This window comes from Podarcis liolepis (assembly GCF_965112155.1).
Source record: "Podarcis liolepis genome assembly, chromosome: 11".
NCBI classification, from domain to species: Eukaryota; Metazoa; Chordata; class Lepidosauria; order Squamata; family Lacertidae; genus Podarcis; species Podarcis liolepis.
Window position 1 is genome coordinate 39,653,686 of NC_139565.1, and position 20,531 is coordinate 39,674,216.

At 38.3% G+C, this 20,531-nt stretch overlaps 1 protein-coding gene across 11 annotated transcripts in view; it reads left to right on the forward strand.

Annotated features, from left to right (window-relative positions):
- Positions 1 to 20,531, forward strand: part of ADAMTS6 (ADAM metallopeptidase with thrombospondin type 1 motif 6) — a 119,803-nt gene that overhangs the window by 70,464 nt on the left and 28,808 nt on the right. For 10 of the 11 annotated variants that reach the window (XM_083465195.1, XM_083465197.1, XM_083465194.1 and 7 more), the window contains 3 exons: positions 2,863 to 2,970; positions 12,314 to 12,459; positions 18,795 to 18,858. In XM_083465195.1, coding sequence (XP_083321321.1) covers positions 2,863 to 2,970; positions 12,314 to 12,459; positions 18,795 to 18,858 — 318 coding nt within the window. The remainder of the gene's footprint in view (positions 1 to 2,862; positions 2,971 to 12,313; positions 12,460 to 18,794; positions 18,859 to 20,531) is intronic. The other variant, XM_083465198.1, reaches the window with a different exon arrangement.

Sequence of the window (20,531 nt, forward strand, 5' to 3'; positions counted from 1 at the left end):
CCTAATGACCACTGCCAACAGCTTCATGTAGATGTTAAATAGCATTGGGGACAAAATTGTGTCCTGCAAAACCCTGTAGCATGTCATGGGATGAACATGCCATTCTCAAGACTCGACCATGCAAGTAGGGTGGCCCTGTTATTCTTCGTCTCACGGCGGCTTTTGATATCGGAACACCTGTTCAATATGGCTGCTACAGGGACAGCATTACAGTGGTTGTTTCTACTTGCATGGTCGAGTCTTGAGATTGGCATGTTCATGTTTAAACATCTCCAGAAATGATAGACATTGAGGATGTTCTTTGAATGTGCCAGACAATGCCAGAAATGATAGACATTGAGGATCTTCTTTCAATGTACCAGACAATGTAGAACATATTCATTTCCACTGTCCATTGTACAAACAGCTATGCAAATGTATGCTATCCTCTTTTTTTGGGTAGTCTAACATCACAGCACAACAAAAATATCAGATTCTGTCTGACATTAACTCGGAAGTAACTGCAAGGGTGGCTGAGTTTTTGTCAATAGTATCTCTTAGAGTGGTGAATGGCACTATTTAGCAGGAAGAAATCCCAATGAAAATCTCCGTTATTATATATTTTACATGGCTGTTTATTTGTATATATTTTAAAATTTTATATATGGATGTGATGGCCTATACTTGTAATGTCTAATAAAGGTTTGGCAAAGGATGTAGAAAGTGGTTTCTCAAAGATTTCCTACAATGTTGTAGCAAAGAACTAAAATCAACTAGATTCTCTAGAATATTATTACAAAAGGAGTTAACTATTCTCAGTTGCTAGACATTTCAGTCATCAATATACCAAGGAATAGTCTGGTGGTCCCCGATATAGGTCCATTTCCAGGTTTGATCCTGGTCAGGATTGAAATTAGAACCATTTGGGAATCATATACCCCATTCCAAGCTCCTTGGACAAAAGGTGGGAGGTTACTGATCTAGCTTGTGCAGGCATAAAAAGGAACTGTGCTTTGAATTCATTTTTGTGTGTGGAAAAGAATGCTACAGTTTTCCTTCACGTTACTCAATTGGGTGGGAACAGAAGAGTAAGTACATCAACAAATATAATATTACTTTTAATAGGCACAATGCATACTATGTTTCAAAAGTTCAGTGGTAGTATTTTTGGTAAACTCTTTGATGGAAACAATTTAGGACTTGGTTACACAATGTGTATTTAGTTTCTTGTTACTGCAGACTCAGGTCTACAAGTATAAGGACTCTAAGGCTGCAATACTATAACCTGGGAGTATTATCCACTTAGTGGGAGTTGCTGCTGAGTGGACATGTATAATAATGTGTGCAATATTTTGCTACACACATTTCCTGACTACCTTGCTTGTGTGTGGAACGATGAACTCCATCTATCATAGATTTAAACCCTGCTTTGGTTTAATTATCTCTTATCCTGGCATGAAAGAGATGAGTCAATATAAGGTCGCTACCTTTTTCCCGAAAAGACTGCTATACTTCTAAATATTTGCATGATTGCAAAAAATCAGCAGAAAAAATGTTTCCCCAACATTGCATTCACATATGGGAAATGACACATCTGTCAAATTTTCTGCCTGTCATGTAGATGTTAAAAGCACAGGAGGCCTGCAAGGTGAACAAATGGCAGCTATAGTCAGCAGCCCCTCATATTTTCATGTGGTGTGGATTCCCTTTCAACTCTTTGATTGCATTAATAAATCAGAACCTGAAGTGAATTGAGGAGTTGCTATTCCAGGATGACTGATCATGCTTGCAGGTCTTCACAGTAGGTTTTTCATAGGTTTATTGCTGGAGCCACAGTGGAAAGTGAATGTCATCAGTGGGAGTTCTGTTTTGTTTTTTTCCTGATTTGTTAGTGTGGGAAGATTCTGCAGTACCTCTGAGCTTCCTGGGGGAAATCTGCAGCAAAAGGTCAGTAAGAATGATTCTGACAGGATGCAAATCCCGCAGAATGTTTCCCCCTCCCCAGCACTGTGCTCTGAAAGGAGGATGTTTCACTTTCTTTGCACAATGCTGTGGGATCCAAGCTGCTGACACTATACCAGACATTCTACCCTAGTGTGATTACTAATAATTTATGTATGGTGAGTAAAGGGGATTTGTACATAGGGAGACTGGGAAAGTTTAGCCATCATCTGCTGAGGTTGAAGACAGTGCCCAGACTGTCAAGGTAAAAGGAATTAAATATTTATCTAGTGGTGGGAATGGCTTTGCATAGTTGAGAGGAAAGTGGGTGGTTTCTGTATCTCGTGTGCTAAAAACCCTTCATTGCCTAGCTGCTGTAGCTAGGCAGCTAGGCAGTAGACAATCTCATTGCCACTCCACTAAAATGGGAGTTTCCTGCTCTTCTAAAGAATCTGCATTAGGAACATGCAAACGGTGCCCCTGGAAGAAAGAGTAACTGTGTACACAATTCCAGATTTATATTGATAGTTTCAGACTTTGATGACAGAATATTCAAGGCCAAGTCACACAAGTCATTTTTGGACTTGTGTGTGGTAAACCATTTATCTGCGCAGTTTATCACAAAAGTACTACCACACGTACCCAAGATTGTCTTTCTGCACACAGCCCAACAAGAGTGTAATGTTAATGAGGCTTATGGTAAATGATTCAGACAGTTTTATTACGTGGTAAATCAAATCAGGATTTAATTTACAATAACTCAGTTTTATAGGAATCTGATGTGAATTGGTCCATATTAATGAATATTCTCAAATATATTTCAGCCTGTTTCTTTCTATGGAGAGAGAGCAATGCATTTTGAGGACAATTTGTGTGTTAAGGAGCATTTGAACCAATTTTATTCAGTTATTCTGAACAACTTGCTTCTGCCTTCTTTCCCAGGAAGTGTGTAGAGAGCTTTGGTGTCTCAGCAAAAGTAACCGCTGTGTTACCAACAGTATTCCAGCAGCTGAGGGCACCCTTTGCCAGACTGGGAGCATTGAAAAGGGGGTGAGTTGGAATGACTTTTAATTCAAGTTATCATGCAATTGTTTCCAGGTTGTGCAAGACCCAGAAATGTATGCTGAGATAACTAAAAAGAGATAACAATTAAATGTTTGTATAAGAGTTTCCAGAATGAAAAGCTTAATTTATTCTGTAACTGAACATACAATAATTAACAAAGCAACAAAACTTAGGATTTTATTTTTAAAAAAGCATTTTAGTAGTGTTAGGATTCTTTGTTGTGGTCTTGCTGTGCTACCCCATATATGGAAATGTGTCTGTAGAAGCCACAGGTAGAACTATCTAGAAATTTCTTGGGCAGCTCTAGCCTCCTCCCTTTGCACTTGCTCCAGAAACACTATTGTTTTAACACAACGTAAGAAATTAAGGAAACAATTATGAAGATCTTTTTCCTTAACTTCTTGTGCTGCATTTGGTTTTGTTGGTTCAGGTTATTTCCCTTCACTTTTTCTTCTTCTGTGCTGTACTCCTATAAAACTCTTGTAAGCATTTCTGACATACTGAGCATGAGAGAAGAGCCCAGTGGTCAACAGATCCTGCCTCAGATTTGAACTTGGAATTAGTGAATACCTTAAGGCTATCTCTGCATCAGAACTAGTAAAATGGCAATGGTGGGGGGCAGGTGCCATGTATAAATATGCATTCCTAGAACTGACAGATCATATTGCCCAGGATAATTATCATAATCCAGAGTTGCTCATCCTCTTTTCCCACATTTATGTTAGCCAAAATAATAATTTCATATTCCTCTACAGCTGGTTGTGAACATTGAATTGTTGGAGAGGATATTCTGCAGGGCTTAGGCATTCCTTCTGAATTTAGTGAAGAAGATCCAGATCTATCTAGCCCAAAACCTCAGAAGGGAAGTTTTAAAGCACCTCAGTGAAACTGACTCTTTGAACCTCAGAGATTTCTGGCCACATTGTGGTTCCTATTACTATTGCATGTAGAGTCCTCAGAGACTCTACACTGGAATAATGCAGTATTAACATACTTTTCTGCTTTCATATACTTACTGTATATATTCAGTACAAGCACAATATGCTGTTGTCCAGCTGTTAAGATTAGATTGGCTCCCATAATTCCACAGAACTCTCCAATTCCTGAAGGAATTCTTGCTCAAGCTTTCTTTGGTGTTACTTACTGTTCTTAGTGAGTGGAGAACATGTGTAAGACTTTGGCTACTAATACAAATTTGTTGTTCCACCTGCCTTGGGAGTAGATACTGCTCAAAAACATCAGAGATCTGCACTGCATTCATCACTATAGAACAGATTCTGTATGGTGAGTATCTTGCCTTACTCTGCTTCAAACCTATTTATCTGCATCCATGACTGTAATGGTAGCTTACACCATATACCTATAGCCTGCTACCACCAGTTTTAATTTGGGGAAAGATTGATATCTTCCTTAAAATCTTTTTGAGAATGAGAAAAAGCTAACTGATATTTCTACATTGAAACTTCTTATCTGGCTAAATAGCTAGATGTGTAGAGTATTGGTTAGTCCACAACTTGCTTAGAGGTGTGCATGACTTAGCTCTTCAACTTTAATTCTCCCTTGCAAAGGTGTACTGTTCATTTCCTAATAAGAGGGAAAATACTGAGAATACCAGAACCATGACTTGATCTTTTCATCCCAGCTACTTAAAGAGGTACAGGTTATTTCCATCTGGTCATTTATGCACTCAATCCTCTCCAAGGTATCTCATTCAAGAAGAGCAGAATGTTGGACCTCTACAAAGACAGCTAGAGGGGTTATTTCAGCATTCTGTACCACAGTACGCATATACCCATGGTGGAATATTTTTCTAAAAGAACTGCCAAACCTGATTCCTGTGCCTCATTTCTGGACTTTTCAATGGAACTGCCTTCTTGTACTAAGCATCTCTCATTAGCAAACCCTTCAAACAGCTTTCTACTTGCCACTTATGTTGGTTTTTGTACTAGGTTATCTTTCTTGTAGCACTCACATTGGCTGGAAAAGGAATAGGATTTCTGTCTGATCTACAGTTTTTCAAGAGAAATATGTTCCTTACTATAGAACAAAAGTTCTAACTAAATGGAGTCTCTTAATTCCATACCTTGCCAGTCCTCTTCCCTTGCCCAGACTCTCATTCAAGTGGGCAATGCACTCTCTTCCTTTAATGAGTTTTACCTTTCTGTGTATCATGTACTTCATTTGTGTGGCATGTACATTTGCATGGTGAACAATCATTTTTACCCTGTGGAAGTTCCAGTGATCCAGCACCAACATAGAGAGTATCCAAGTGACTGTTGAGAACAACTGAGAATTGCTTTGATATCCAAAGCAAATTTTTGAGTCCCTCTGAGTGCAACATATGCAAGCTCATTTGGGTCTTCTGTAGAGACCTGGAGTATTACTTTGGGTGTCCAAGTGAAAGCAGTTAAAAGACTTAGGGAAGCAATCTCTTGTATGATCACCATCACCAGACAGTCTGCTACAGTTAACTTTTAGTTTGTGAGTCTGTTAAACTTAGAATCACTGGAGTCGTTAAAGAAGAAAATTATGTTGCTTTCCCATAATTATTATTCAAGCTGTTCTCTACTGATGAGTCTCAATTGTGGTATCTCACTTGCGGAAGTAGGACTTACCCATCTTCCCCTTCCCCATGCAGTTTCCTGTGTTGTCCTTAAATCTGCTCTAGAGGGTTATGGATGTCACGGGTCTCTAAGAAATTGCCTTTGCTCCTCTTTTCATGTTAAGACTTAGTCTGTTTCTTGTCTCAGCTTGGAGCAACATCCTCTCTGAGAGGGAAGGTGTTGGCTCTATGCCTTACTTTCTTACATGACATCTACTGTGCAAGGGAGATGATAAAATACTAGTGCTTCCTCATGCCTGATGCTTTCTGCCAAGTTCTACCTGTAGTCTGGCCAGGGCCATCCTAGACATGTGGCAGCACAGAAAGCCGCTTGCAGAACAATTGTCACAGGTAAGTAGCTTTTTTTAATAAGCAGTTTGAAACACAAAACATGCATTTCCTATTACTATTATTTTTAAAATACAGTCTAGTTTCAAGTTGTATGACATTGCATTTTTTTTAGACTAGCTTTTAGACTTTTGGATGACCTGCTGAAATAAATTTATTATTTTCTTTCTTCAATGAGAGGAGAGACACTTTCTTGGATATATCCTGCCCAGAAAGACTATACACTCCTTAAATGCCATCTGCCAAAGCTAAAGTGTCTTAATTGTTGAAGTTTTTGTGAGCACAAAACTGTCTGTCTTACCCTAAGTGATCACTTAAGAGTTTTAGGGCGTCTAAAGCTCATGATTTCCTGGCAGCCAATTTTTCTCCTAGCTTGCATTAGCCATCTGCTCTCCTATTTGCTTTCTGGTCTTTTCTGACAGCCTTTGGTATTTTCTTCTCTGTATCCCACATATTTTGCTTTCTGCTAATTCTCCCCTCACCTCCTGGCTGATGGCCCATTAAATAATGGAAAATGTAAATGCACTAGCATGCAATGCATAAAGACAATTGAAACTGTCACTGAAAGAAGTAACAGAATAGATTCACCCAACTATATTTTTCACGTGATTTGCAACTATTGGTTAATAGACTGCTTCTTTTCAAACCACTAAAACATACTAGGTGACGTTGGCATAAGCTAGTTTGAAAATTTTATCAATCAGTATTGAGAGAGGTGTCATATGCAATAAACTTATTGCATGATAATTACAGTGTGAGCTGATTTTGTGAATCAACTCTAAATAAGGATCATCTTTAGGAGCCCAATATTTTTTATTAATTAATTCTATTTGTAGAGCAATTTGGAGTCAGTAGAACTCTAGTACTTACTTTAGAGATGTTAAAGCTGACCTTGGCAGCTGCTCTCTTGATAGGTACAGGTAAAGGGACCCCTGACCATTAGGTCCAGTCGTAGCTGACTCTGGGGTTGCGGCTCTCATCTCACTTTATTGGCCGAGGGAGCCGGCGTACAGCTTCCGGGTCATGTGGCCAGCATGACTAAGCCGCTTCTGGTGAACCAGAGCAGTGCACAGAAACGCTGTTTACCTTCCCTCCAGAGCGGTACCTATGCAGGGACTGAGCAACGGGAGCTCACCCCGTCACAGGGATTTGAACTGCCGACCTTCTGATCGGCAAGTCCTGGGCTCTGTAGTTTAACCCACAGTGCCACCCGCGTCCACTCTCTTGATAGGCTGGTTCAATTGTTAGCTTCTTGCTGTATTGCTTAGGCAGGGCAAAATGTTAGATTATCTCATTCAAGTGTTTGGAATTCCTATAAATAGCTGTAGCTACTAGCCACAATGGTTATGCTCTACCTCCACAGTTGGATGTAGCAATGCTTCTGAATAGCATTTGCTGGAAACCACAGGACAGGAGAGTGCTCTTGTAACCACAGGACAGGAGAGTGCTCTTGTAACCACAGGACAGGAGAGTGCTCTTGTACTCATGTTCTGCTCCCTGGTTTCGCACAGGCATCTGGTTGACCACTGTGAGAACAGGATGCTGGACAAGACGGGCCATTGGCTTGATCCAGCAGGCTAGTCTTACACTCTTGTTTCCAGCCTTTCATCTTTGACAATTGTTATTAAATGAGTAGTTTGTCTGCATTGTCAGACAAAACCTGATATTCTCAGTCTGTCCAGCCATTTAATGCCATCCAAATATTATTTAATATATGTGGATATATCCATTTAGCTCTGCCAATCTGACTTTTCTCCTGAGTATGAGACTGTAGTTGTGGTCTCTTTCTCAAGATCAGTAGAGTAAATTGTAGCCTATTAATCTGAGTTAGCATTTGATGACAGTTGATGATGAACTAAAATAGGTACAATCCAACTATAACTGACAATTATTATATATGCTAAAACATTCTTATTAAATGTTTCAGTTTCTACCTTTATCAGTAACAGAAGCTTCATGTCTGAGGATGGCTTATAAGAAACTTATAAATAATACATTTCATATTATCCAAATAGTAAATAAAGTTTAATTTGAAAAGCAAGTACTGCATACATTTTATGTTTTCTCCATTTTTGTTCCCTGGACAAAAAAAAAGAATAAAAATATATTCTTTCTATGGCTCCATAGTTTCAGACAGTTTCATATATTACTTAGCAGTGTAATCCTAACCATGTCTACTCAGAAGTAAGTTCTATTGATTTCTATGGACTCACTCCTATATAAGTGGGGTTAAGAATGAAGCTTAGATTGCATTATTATTTATTATTTCTTTCAAGTATTTGTGCATTGCTTTTCATAAAAAGGCGATTTACAAGGAAATCAAACAACTAAATTAAATACAACAGTTGAAACATCATAAAGTAAGGTTCCACTCATTTAGTACCCACACAAATTCGAAGCCCACAAACACACCCCGGTATCTCAGTCAGTCTACACCTGGACACTTTTACCCACACATACACACAAATCCCTTACACTCAACAATTATCAGTCCCAACAATCCACTGGGTACATACCAAAAGACTGTACTGTAGCCTCCAATTTCTTGCACCCACCTGAGAAGTGGTTAGGCTCCAACCACAGTCCTATGTTCTCACTCTTGGACAGCACCACACATCCCCACTCTCAGCCAATGCCTTGTACTGTATTTTGAAATTCCCAAGCACTGACTATTCCAATAGGAAATGATCCAAAAGCTTTTCAAGCCACAGAATCTCAGAGAAAACTAAGCTATTGAAATATATTCAACTGTCTTCAGAGATTTGCTTTATTAGTTGTGTTGCCCATTAAGTGCATTGTGCTAGGAAATTCCTAAATTAATCTTCCTTTTTCTCGCTTATTCTTCATGAAGAACAAAAGACTACCATGCCTGCAGGCCTTTTTACACATATGTTATGTATCTCAATCAAGAACCAGTGTTATACCATGGATAAAATGTCAGACTAGAACAGAGACTAACATTAAAGTCCCCAGTCAACAGTTGGGCTGGTCTCAAAACTACCTCATCAGAGCTGTTGTGATGATAAAATGAGGAAACCTCTTGAGACCCTTGGAGGAAGAGCATAATATAGTTGTGGGTGTTTATGTAAATTTAATTAATGATGTTCTAATGTTGATAGCCACCATTAGAAAGTGGCAATTTGAAATAGCAATTCTGCTGTAGGCCATCCAGCCTCTCTTTCTAGTACAAATGTCAATAAATGAAGGAAGGCTGTTGGAAGAACACAGCATCTTAGCTATTTAATTGCTTTTTAACCAGTGCTTGATAAGGCACTGGCTTCTAGTCTTTTATTAATAAGACTCAATAAATACATTTTGTATTCTTGTAAAATAATAGCAATCAGTGTACTTTTATTTTGTGAATAAAATCAGTGTACTTTTATTTTATGAATAAAATTGTGAATATTTTGTGCTGCAGTGAGGAGGAGAGTTATGGGGATAGCAAGAGGATAAGCATACAATTACTACTTGGTTGAGCAGGCCGTAGTTTTATTGCCAACCCTGCTTCCAAGAGGCAAGAGATACATACATCGTTGCTGCTACCAGAGACCAAAGGCCCAGTTGATGTGCTGTCCCAGCAACTATTGTTCTCCCCTCCCCCAGGGAACTGTTCTTTAGTACTGTACTTTAATGCTGTCATAGAGAAAGTGCATGTCAATAACAAATATATTCAATCACAGTTAAGCTTAAATATGCCTTTTACAATTGGATGATCCACTAGCAATGACCTTGAGCTCTGACTATGGTTTTTAAAAATATGTTTTGGAACCACTGGAGTGTAGAGGCATGTAGCTTAGAAACCTTTATTCTCTCTTGAAAAGAACACAGGAAATTTCTTTGGTAGCATCACCTGGAACCTAGGCTGTGAACCATTTAGGGTATTTTTATTTATTTGTCCTTCATTTAATTAAGATGTGATGGTTAATCTTGATTGTAAATTCAAGGCATTTTTTAAAATTAAGTATTATGTCTGCCCTACTCTTACATGGGTGGCGCTGTGGATTAAACCACAGAGCCTAGGACTTGCCGATCAGAAGGTCGGCGGTTTGAATCCCCGCAACGTGGTGAGCTCCCGTTGCTCGGTCCCTGCTCCTGCCAACCTAGCAGTTCGAAAGCACATCAAAGTGTAAGTAGATAAATAGGTACCGCTTCAGCGGGAAGGTAAACGGCGTTTCCGTGTGCTGCTCTAGTTCGCCAGAAGCAGCTTAGTCATGCTGGTCACATGACCTGGAAGCTGTATGCCGGCTCCCTCGGCCAATAAAGCGAGATGAGCGCCGCAACCCCAGAGTCGGCCACAACTGGACCTAATGGTCAGGGGTCCCTTTACCTTTACCTTACTCTTACATGTAGCTTCCAGTGGTCTCCCATGCAGCTTGCTGATCTGATCCACAGTTGCTCAGAGTTAAATATTTGAGTTATATTTGAGTTAAATGATCAGGAAGTCAACATGTCATTGTAATATCCCTTCAGTGCTGTATAAATAATGCACTAGACATCCTGGCCTCTCACTAAATGGAAGCCATTGTTTCTGTTTTCTTATTGTGTTATTATTACCTCTATTTGAATTTAAACAAGTGGCTTCCCATATCGAAATGTTACCATATTCATAGCCAACCTGAATGAATACTTAATCATATCCAGCTAACTGATACCATGTCCAGTTCAGCCCTGCTAGTGCTCTTGTATCCAAATACTTTATAGTACCCAAACTAAAAGTAATTACAACATGCCATAAAAGTGGGTATTGGAAGTAGTTTCAGGTAATGTGGTTGAAAATAAAGGCTCAAGCGTCACTAGTTCATCTCAACATCATTCCCATTTTTCCTTGAGCCCTTAAAGTTTCTGGACTTGCACAGGTTGGAGAGTAAAATAAAGAAGGTTCTGCATTATATAGCTTCCACTTCAGCACACATTAATAGCTCTAACCTGACTGCTGCTGTGTTCTTTTTTCTTTTGTAAATTGTGCTCAGAACATGGGTAAGAAACTTCCTTTTTCAGTGCCATTAATAACGGTTGGATCTAGGCCAGCAATGCAGTTCTATGCGTAGTTACTCAGAAGTAATTACCAATGACATTTACTTCCTAATGTGTTTAGTATTACAGCCTAGTTCTCATTGAAATTCATATACAATTTTGTTCATTTAACCTAGTGTGGATCCAGCCCATGGTCAGTATTGCTTGACAGTACTGGTAGACACTGTGGTTTGCTCCAGATGTTGTTGGACTACAACTTCCAGTAGCCCAGCCAGGATGGCCAGTGGTCAGGGATTATGGAGGTTATAGTCCAACAATATCTGGAAGGTGCCACTTTGTCTACTCCAAGTTTAGATCAAGATTCTTGTATCAAGTTGGGTATTTTTACACACACACTCACACACACACACACACACACACACACACACACCCCAAATCCAACCCAGATTATTTATTAAAAGATAATGTGACATTGTTTTGTACCATATCTGTGATAACGTAAAATTCATGTTCAAATTTTACTGGATATGGGCAAATGTCTCATTATTTTGATAGGACAAATGGTTTCATTTTCTGTAATATTCTTCTCTTATTTTCTACAGTGAAACAAGACATCCAAATTTGGGCTTAAATCAGGACTGTAGGGCTTGGTCTAATTTGATATGAAAAAAATATTCCACTCAAGTTAAAGCACAATTTGTCTCAAACTAATTCAATGCCCTATCGTAAAAAAATAATAATAATCCAGGTTAAATGCTTTGCTGGTATCTGTCTTAAAATTTCAGTTCATATGTTCATTCAGTCTCTGAACAACTGGCTAGTCAGTAAGTTTAAATACTTTTTTCTTTGTTTCTAGTGTCTTGGCATTACTTTTATTATGTCTGCAGTGTAAGTGTAGATGAAATACTGCTTCAAATTCCTCTTCTATTGTAACATCATCTATACTTCAGTGTTTTTTTAAAGGAAAAGCAATAACCCTCATAAAAATTCCTAACTGGAGAATTTTCCATGTTGTGCTATTAAACCATTAGTTGAAATATAGGTGTGAGTTTGTTTCTTAAACACTCTTAAAAGTATACGTAATGTCTAAAGAACTGTTTCAGTAACTTGCAGTTTATTTAAATGAGAAATGGTAAGCTTGTGTATGAAAAGAAAAATGCTGTCTTGTTAAATTTTTATGTATGGTAGGGATTTATTATTCGGGCTAAGCCTAAAGATAAATAACAAATAGCACTTGCCTTCACCAATGACTAAACATGGCTAAAGAAATTTAAACCTCTGTATGTTATCTATACAAGAAATGCTGTTGCCTATAATTGGTCAGTTCCTGACCCATATATTTTTCTGTCCTGATAATCCTATGAGTTCAAAGCTAATTCTGTGTTTTCTATGAAATCTTTTCAGTGGTGTTATCAGGGAGAGTGCGTACCTTTTGGCACTTGGCCCCAGAGCATAGATGGGGGTTGGGGTCCCTGGTCAATATGGGGAGAGTGCAGCAGGACCTGCGGGGGAGGAGTCTCATCATCCGTAAGACACTGTGACAGTCCAGCGTAAGTAGCTAAAGTAAGCCAGAGCCAGCAAAAAAGGCATATTTGGAAATGTTTCAAAAGTGTGGTTTCACATGTTATCTGTAAAAACGTTTCAGTACCGTGCCAATACTTGTCTTTAAAATAGCAGACAGGATCAGCTATCCTGGAGAAGCTTTGCAGACATACTTTCACATTTTTAAATATATGCATCAAGCACACGCTATACAAATAGATTCTATATTTAATATTTAGCAGGTAACTTTTGCTTCTCACAGCTTCCATTTATGGAAAACAAACAGTCAGTAAATTCTGCTTATGGTAATTAAAAGTTTTTTCAGGTGTTCATTAGTTTTGCAAACTTACTAAAAATGCAAACTAAATATTAAGGTTTTGAATATTTGTCCCTACGAGACAATGGCCTAGTTTGCACACCACAGGAACAGGCTATTTGAGAACGTTTTAGCTGCTGGATGTGAAAGTAATCTATACAAAGTACCCTTTGGATTCTCATATTACTTTAAAGCCAACTGATTTAATGCAAAGTACGCAACAATTTCCACAGTGCTGATCTGCTGCTTCTTTTGCACCATGGACCAAACAAACCAGAGCCTGGCTTGTCATGGCCTCTGAACCCAGACTTGCAGTTTGTTTCCTCCAAACAAACCATGAGCAGTAAACAAAGAACCAACTTTGGTTATAGCTTGTGGTTTGTTAAAGGGGAAACAAATCACAACGCTGGGTTCATATGCAACAAGACGACTCTGGCTTATTTCGTCCATGGTGCACCAGGAGCATTGCAATGAACTTCTGAGCTTTGCGCACCAGTATGCTGCTCATTCATATTAAATCATAGTTTGTTTTAAACTATGGTTTAGTGTGATGTGTGAAAGAGGACAGTGATGCTTTCAGTAGATTACTTTCATATAAGCTAGATGTTTATCATTTTCTTTAATAGGGTTCCTGAAAAGCCCTTATTGTGTTGCCATTAATGTAGTAGCGAAACATTTTGATTTCATAGTTCTTAATTACGCAATCATCTTATTACTCTTAAGAGTTGTTCAGAGAACATTGTTGCCTGTATTCTGGTGTCACAGCTCCAAACTATTAGGTCATTTGTGTCCTCTCTATTCATAGCTTTGTCAGTTGCAAGCAAAGCTCTTAAAAGAGACCTTTTTTGGCTCAGAGCCAAAAAATATACGCACACATGCACAATTGGTTGATTTCTGAGAACTGCAAAGTATGCTGAAAAACTGATAAAAGCAAAACCATAGTAAAGGCTGCTGCTCTTCTCCAAACCTAACATTTTAACACTCTTTTTACTAGCCTGTGCTTCACAGGCAATTATAGACAAGGACAAGAGACCTTAACTTTACAGTCACAGCTCTACTACCATCCCCTCTCCAGCATTCAGCACTGCCCACTGAAATCAATTTATCTAACCTCTTCCTTCCTTTTTTGTCTACTGACAGAAGTATATTAAAAGAGTGTTGATGGCTCAGCTACATTCCATAAGGGAATTAAATTAAGAGAACACTGCAAGAGGACCCTTTACTCCCCTCTACCAAACATCAGATGACAGGTGTTTCAAAGTAGCTGCTGGACACTGCACTGCCTTTGAGGCCCTTTCAGATATTCTAAATGTCTTACATATAAACACTTGTGTAGGAAAATCATGAAGGTATACTAATCACAAATATGCACATGCATTAGAAAATTGAACATTGCTGTAAAAAAAAGCCTGCAAGATTATGTGGTTGTCAGAAAGACCATATGATAGATGGGGTTCACAGATTCTGAACATATAATTATGGGGGGGGGGGGCTTTACATGAGTCTAGCTTGAAACATGCCCCAACATCTTTATTAATAATAGTCTATTCTTCTTTGTCTTTCAGTGGGACTTCATGCTCACTTTGGCAGTTGCTTTCTTCACAAAGCCTTTTGTAGTAAAAATCATAAATACAGGATGACTCACTCTTGCAGTCAGGTTTAAGAAAGATATTGTCACAACTGGCTATCATTTTATGTAGGAAAGTAATATGTATATTGTTATACATATGACTGTCAAAAACTAAACCACAGGGCTGACTGAGCCTGTCTCCTCTCGTTGGCATAAGTTGGACCTGTGGAAGCTCAGCAGTGGACCTCGAGGGGGTCTGTCTCCGAGCAGCCAGAGGCCCTTCTGGATTCATAACTGCCCTGCAGTCTTTTATATTATAACTTCTTCCCACATTGCTATGTTCGTATTTCCTTGCCGCTTAGTTTCTACTCCTTCACTGTTCCTAGTTAACCTGTGTTTGCATCTACTCACTGCTGCTTTGTGCCTTTTTGCTCATAACCCCCCCCCCCTTCACAAAAAAGAGCAGCATGAAACAGCTTGACTCACATAACACTACCTACTCCATCCTCCTCCAGTCATTCCCAAGCTCACACTCACGTGGAGAACTAACGTGAACTGACTGATTACAGACACGGCCAGCATTAATTCATCTGATTGCTCTAAATGGAAAAATTGCTGCAATAGTGGAATACAGTGGTGCCTCACAAGACAAAATTAATCCGTTCTGCAAGTCTCTTCGTCTAGCGGTTTTTTCGTCTTGCGAAGCAACCCTATTAGCGGTTTAGCGGCTATTAAAGGCTTAGCGGCTATTAAAGGCTTAGCGGATTAGCGACTAAAAGGCTATTAGCGGCTTAGCGGCTTAGAAAAAGGGGGGGAAAGCGGGGGGGAAATCAGAACACTCGCAAGACGTTTTCGTCTTGCAAAGCAAGCCCATAGGGAAAATTGTCTTGCGAAGCAGCTCAAAAACGGAAAACCCTTTCGTCTAGCGGGTTTTCCGTCTTGCGGGGCATTCGTCTTGCGGGGCACCACTGTATCCATATCCATGACTAGAAAACTTTCACAATATGTTTCTCCATATGCATACATGCCCATGCTTGTGCAGCAACAACAGCCAAATAGCTACTTGCCCCAGGTGAAGAAGCAATACAGCCCAAAAAAGAGAAAATGGGAGGATGGAACAGCAAAAAGGAAAGGATGAATGGGGACATAGAGAAAGTAGAAATCTCCTGATGTTGATAGCCAACCAGGAAAAACAATGATGGACTCTTCAGAGAAATAACTTTGCTTTTAAAGAGGAAATGGAGCACTATATCTGGGTGGAACATTACCCTATGTGACAATCTTTGCGTTTTGTCCAGCCCACAAAGCTCTTGCATGCTGACCCATATTGTATGAGCCATGACTTGGTTGCATATATAGCTTTTATACTATTGCTGGTTTGTTGTACAACCATTATTCCTGCTTTGGGTAGTTGTAATAGAAGGTGTGGACACAGCCTAGAGCTTTCTGGGATCCAGGTTTTGTAGTCTTTTATAACTGGACAAGTAAACATGTCATTGTGCTAGCACCAAATATGACAAGAAGTAGGGGCAAAGAGACCTGACATAATTCAGGATGGAACCTTGGCAAATTTTCCAAAGTGCCTTATCTCTGCAACAGCAGTCATTCCCCAAGTTTTATGTTCTGCAGGAGCACAAGTTAGTTCTATGTTGAGCGACTTCTTGGATGGAGCCAACCTTTGCTACTGTGTTTCTGGAACGATTGATGGATAACAAATGGAAAACACCATAAATCAGCAACAAATTAAGAATCAAATTCTGCTGATCATTTTTTAGTGTTGTATTTTTTTTTTAATTGTATTACTTCTGCTGTATATTTTATACATATTTTTGGTTGGTTTTCTGTACACCACTCTGATATATTATAATGTGAGTGGTTTATAAATCTTTTTAAATAAAATAGAAAAAATATGTTTAAATTCAGACAAATAAGCTTAAAGAGGTCAGGAATAAACTGAACAAAAATACAATACTGAGTAAATCCTGGATAGCCACAGTCTGAAATTTAATTCCAGACTGTTAACTTCTCCCTAGGAGCTCTTTCCTCCTTCTGCTATGCTTCCTCACTATTGTAAAGTACCAGTTAAACTTGCTTGATGTTCTCTGAATCTTCATATCCCAGTCTCTATTCTACCCAGCAACCTGCTTCCCCCCCCCCCCAGTTCCCTAATAATCCCTTCCACTAGATTTGTCCATATATGGAAAAATTGGGCAAACCAAAGTGTGTGCATTCTGAACATCTATAGCACCAAGGGCTGCAATACTTGACAGTACCTCGGTGATTTTTTAAAATCTTGAAATGAAACAAACTGTCTTTTACAAATCAGAGGCATTCTGCTTGCGCAGTTTGGCAACAGACTATTTGACTATTACAAACCCTTGAAAATACAGTAGCAAATGGCAATTCATCAGGCTTTTTGGATTATAGCAGTTCTGTTTAAATTCATGTTCTCCACTCGAACTTTGTAATACCAACTATGTGCTGGGACATTTATATTTATCCATTAATTTTGTTTTATTAATGTCCAGTAATAAGCAATTACACTTTCACAACCCTGCTTTAGGATTCCTTACATTTGTCTTCTAAAATGCAATATTGTCTGTGTTCAAGCTGTTACATAAATCCTTTAATGGGAGATTGGGCACTGCATCTTCCTCTATGCTTTGAAGAACTTAGATCTCTATACTTTTTATGGCATGGCTTTGCAAGGCAGCCTGGTCTTTATCTCATTGCTGAACTTTATAGGACTGGACATTCCTTTCTAATCTTCACCACTGCAGAGCCCCTGGATATTTGGCTTTCAGAGTAGTCTGACTGATTTCAGTGAATACACACTGGTGTAATTTATTCCACATCAGCTGCTTACATAATAATAGACTTTTCTACGGAACACCAGCATTCGTAGGTACTGGAATATATGTGTTAAGGCATATCTCAAATGTTTTAATTCATAGATAACATTTATATATTTAAAAACACAATGGTCAAAAGAATTATACTTCTGTCCAACTGGAGTACTTCATTTTCTCCTCTGTGCAAAGAAAACCACTCTAGGTGGGCAGGAACATGGTCTGTACCAATTTTTAACTTTGCATAGAAGAAAACAAGAAAGCTCTTTTGCATAGTTGAGTGCTGTGCATATTTTCTGACCCTTTGGGTCTCAACTACAGTAATTTCATTTAACAACAATGGATACATTTAAATGCAGGAGAGCACCTTTGAATCCCATATGCTTAACTTCTTCATTGTAGTGAATAGGGCATAAAAGTGCAAATTGCCTGGATCCTGTCCATTATATTCAGCATTTTTAAATATTAAAATAAAATCACTTTATTTTAAGTAACAAAAACTCACAAAAATTGCATGTTACATGGTTTTGAGAATCATGTTTATCAGCAGATATTACAACCATGTGATACCTTGCTTGTGTGACCAGAAATGCCATATTATTTCATAACACTATATATAACACATTAAGTAATAAATGGATGACAAAAGACCAGTCTGGATAATACTTGAGTCCTATTAAATCCTAGATAACTACTCCCCATCTAGTCATGTAATATCGCCCTGATTCTTTTCAAATATTAGTAGCAACAGAAAATAATAGAATTTTACAAACTCTCTTATAGTTAATCATATAAACGTATCTTTAATTTTGTTTATATGTCCTCTGAAGTTTTCTAAGGCTGCAATCCTATATACACATACCAGAGAGCAAGTCCCATTGAACTTAGTGGGATTTATTTCTGAGCGAACATGTATAGGATTGCACTGTGAATTATTCAAGTGACATTTGCTTATAATATGTGTGTGTGTGTGTGTGTGTGCTTAGGATAATAGCCAAGATGAAGAACACTACCTTAAACACATACAATGATTAGCACTAGTATAGTGAGGTTTTTGAACAATTATTGTTGTCAAATTGAAATAATAATCAGGAACTCAGGTATTAGAGAATATCAACTTGACCCTAGTAATGAAAAGCAGTGTTTCCTTAATTTTGATTCAACTTAGTCTAATGCTAAAACCTCTGCACCAGCAAATAAGTGCTTAGATCTAGAAGTAATGGTTTCCACTAACAGAGTGTTACAAATGCTGTGTCATGGTGGGTTTTTACTGGTGCTGCCTACTGATGCCAGAATAAATGTTTAGAACTTGAGTATTAATTTAAAACATTAGTAGAATATATAACTTGCCACATTTTTTCTGCTTTTGGTGGGAGTGATACAAAAATAGAAGAAATTGTGTTTTACCTTCCTTTTCTGCAGTGTAATTTTACAAATATATTTGCCAGCTGAGTTTGTATTAATGAAATCTGAAGTTTTTAAAAATATACAGTATCATCAATTTGTATTAGAAAAGAATTGGGGGGGGAATGTCCTGTAGTGTGTAATTTTTTTATCATTGCTTACTTCATATGTACATATGCATAAACTGCATACAATTTTTTCCAGACCGTCAGGTGGAGGAAAATATTGCCTTGGAGAAAGGAAAAGATATCGCTCCTGTAATACTGATGTGAGTAATTCAAAGTTAAGCTAAAATCCAACAATCTTAGATGAGGAGGAGGAGAATTTATTTATTAAATTTGTATACAACTCCTCATCTGAAGATCTCGGGGTGGTATACAAGATAAAAAAAACACAACAATAGTCCCCCTCCTACAAACACATTTCAAAGGATATAGGGTGTTAATCAGCTAATGGTTGGGTTGAAGACAAATGTTTCTGCCTGGTGCCTAAAAGTGTATAAATAATGAAGACACCAGGTAAGCCTCCCTAGGATGAACATTTGACAGATGGGGAGCCACCACAGAAAAGGTCCATTCTCATATTGCCACCCTCTGGGCCTCTTGTGGAGGAGACTTACAGAGAAGAGCCTCCAATGATGAATCGGAGGGCCTGGGTTCATTAGGAGTAACGTATCTTGCCTTTGAGCAATATGTGGCCTCCTCATGCCCAATCAGAAACACATTTCAGATAAGACCAATGATTCGTCTCCTTGTTTTCAACCTTATGCTGGTGGTGCACATATGCTGGTACAGGAATGAATTGACATATCCTCACTGCTACACTGGTGTAACTGAAGTTTTGCTAGCATTCCATAATTTCACTGTTGTAGTGGAGCTTCCACTATAGCTCTTCACATGATGTACCTCAAGGGTAGAATTTTACTCTTAGTGCTGCTTGATATTTCTATCTTCCACTTTTAAGCACGAAGGACTGGGAGACCAGGGTTAAATTCCCACTCAGCCATGAAGCTTGTTATGTGACCTACGTCACTGAGTTGTTGTGATGAGAAAATAAAGAGGGAGGAGAACTATGTACACCACCTTCAGTTCCTTGAAGGAAAGCAGGATCAATCAGTTAAGAAGACAAAGTACATTCAGATAAACAGTTAAAAGCTGCAGTCATATCTAATACTGAAATACTGAGAGCAAGGTTTAGAGTATTCTTTAAATTAGGAAAGGCAGAAAACTGTAACAATTTTTCTCCATTGTGCTTTTTGCTGCATTTTACAGGTAGTATACATGAAGCTATCCATGAAGTTTTGATTATCAACAGTTCCCTTCAGAGATTGCATTCCCATTGTTACCTTTGGAGTAAAGGCTAAATTCCATTTACTATTATGAGAAAATGTGAAGGGAGGAAAAATAATATTTTTAATATAACACTCCTTTTAGATCTTAATATAGTTAACATTCTATCATATCAAAATATATTAATAATTATCTTCTTAACAGTGCCTCATCTGCATTTCATTTTTAATAGGTACGCATGTTTTGAATTAGTGTAATGTCATGAGGGGATGCACAAATATTCTGACATTCAGCAATTTAAGTCCTACTGTAACATAAGTGGGGATTAAAAACTGTAGTCATTGATTGTAAATTTATTAACATGGCTTTAATGAAACACAAAGTTGCTGAGATAGACCCATTTTCAGGATTTATGACAGACCTTATTACTCATCACTCTTTGAAGCAAAATACTTTGGAAGGGAGAGACATTTGATTAATGTGTGAATTAAAAGGCCACAAGTTTTGTGTGCTTGTCATTATTTTAATGAAGAATGTGATGCTTACACCCACTGACATTTGTAGGGGTTTCTTGTGTCAGCATTCACTATTCCTTTTGTAATTTAAAAAGTATTACTCCCTAAAGTTCTTATTATTCCTAAACAAAAATCTC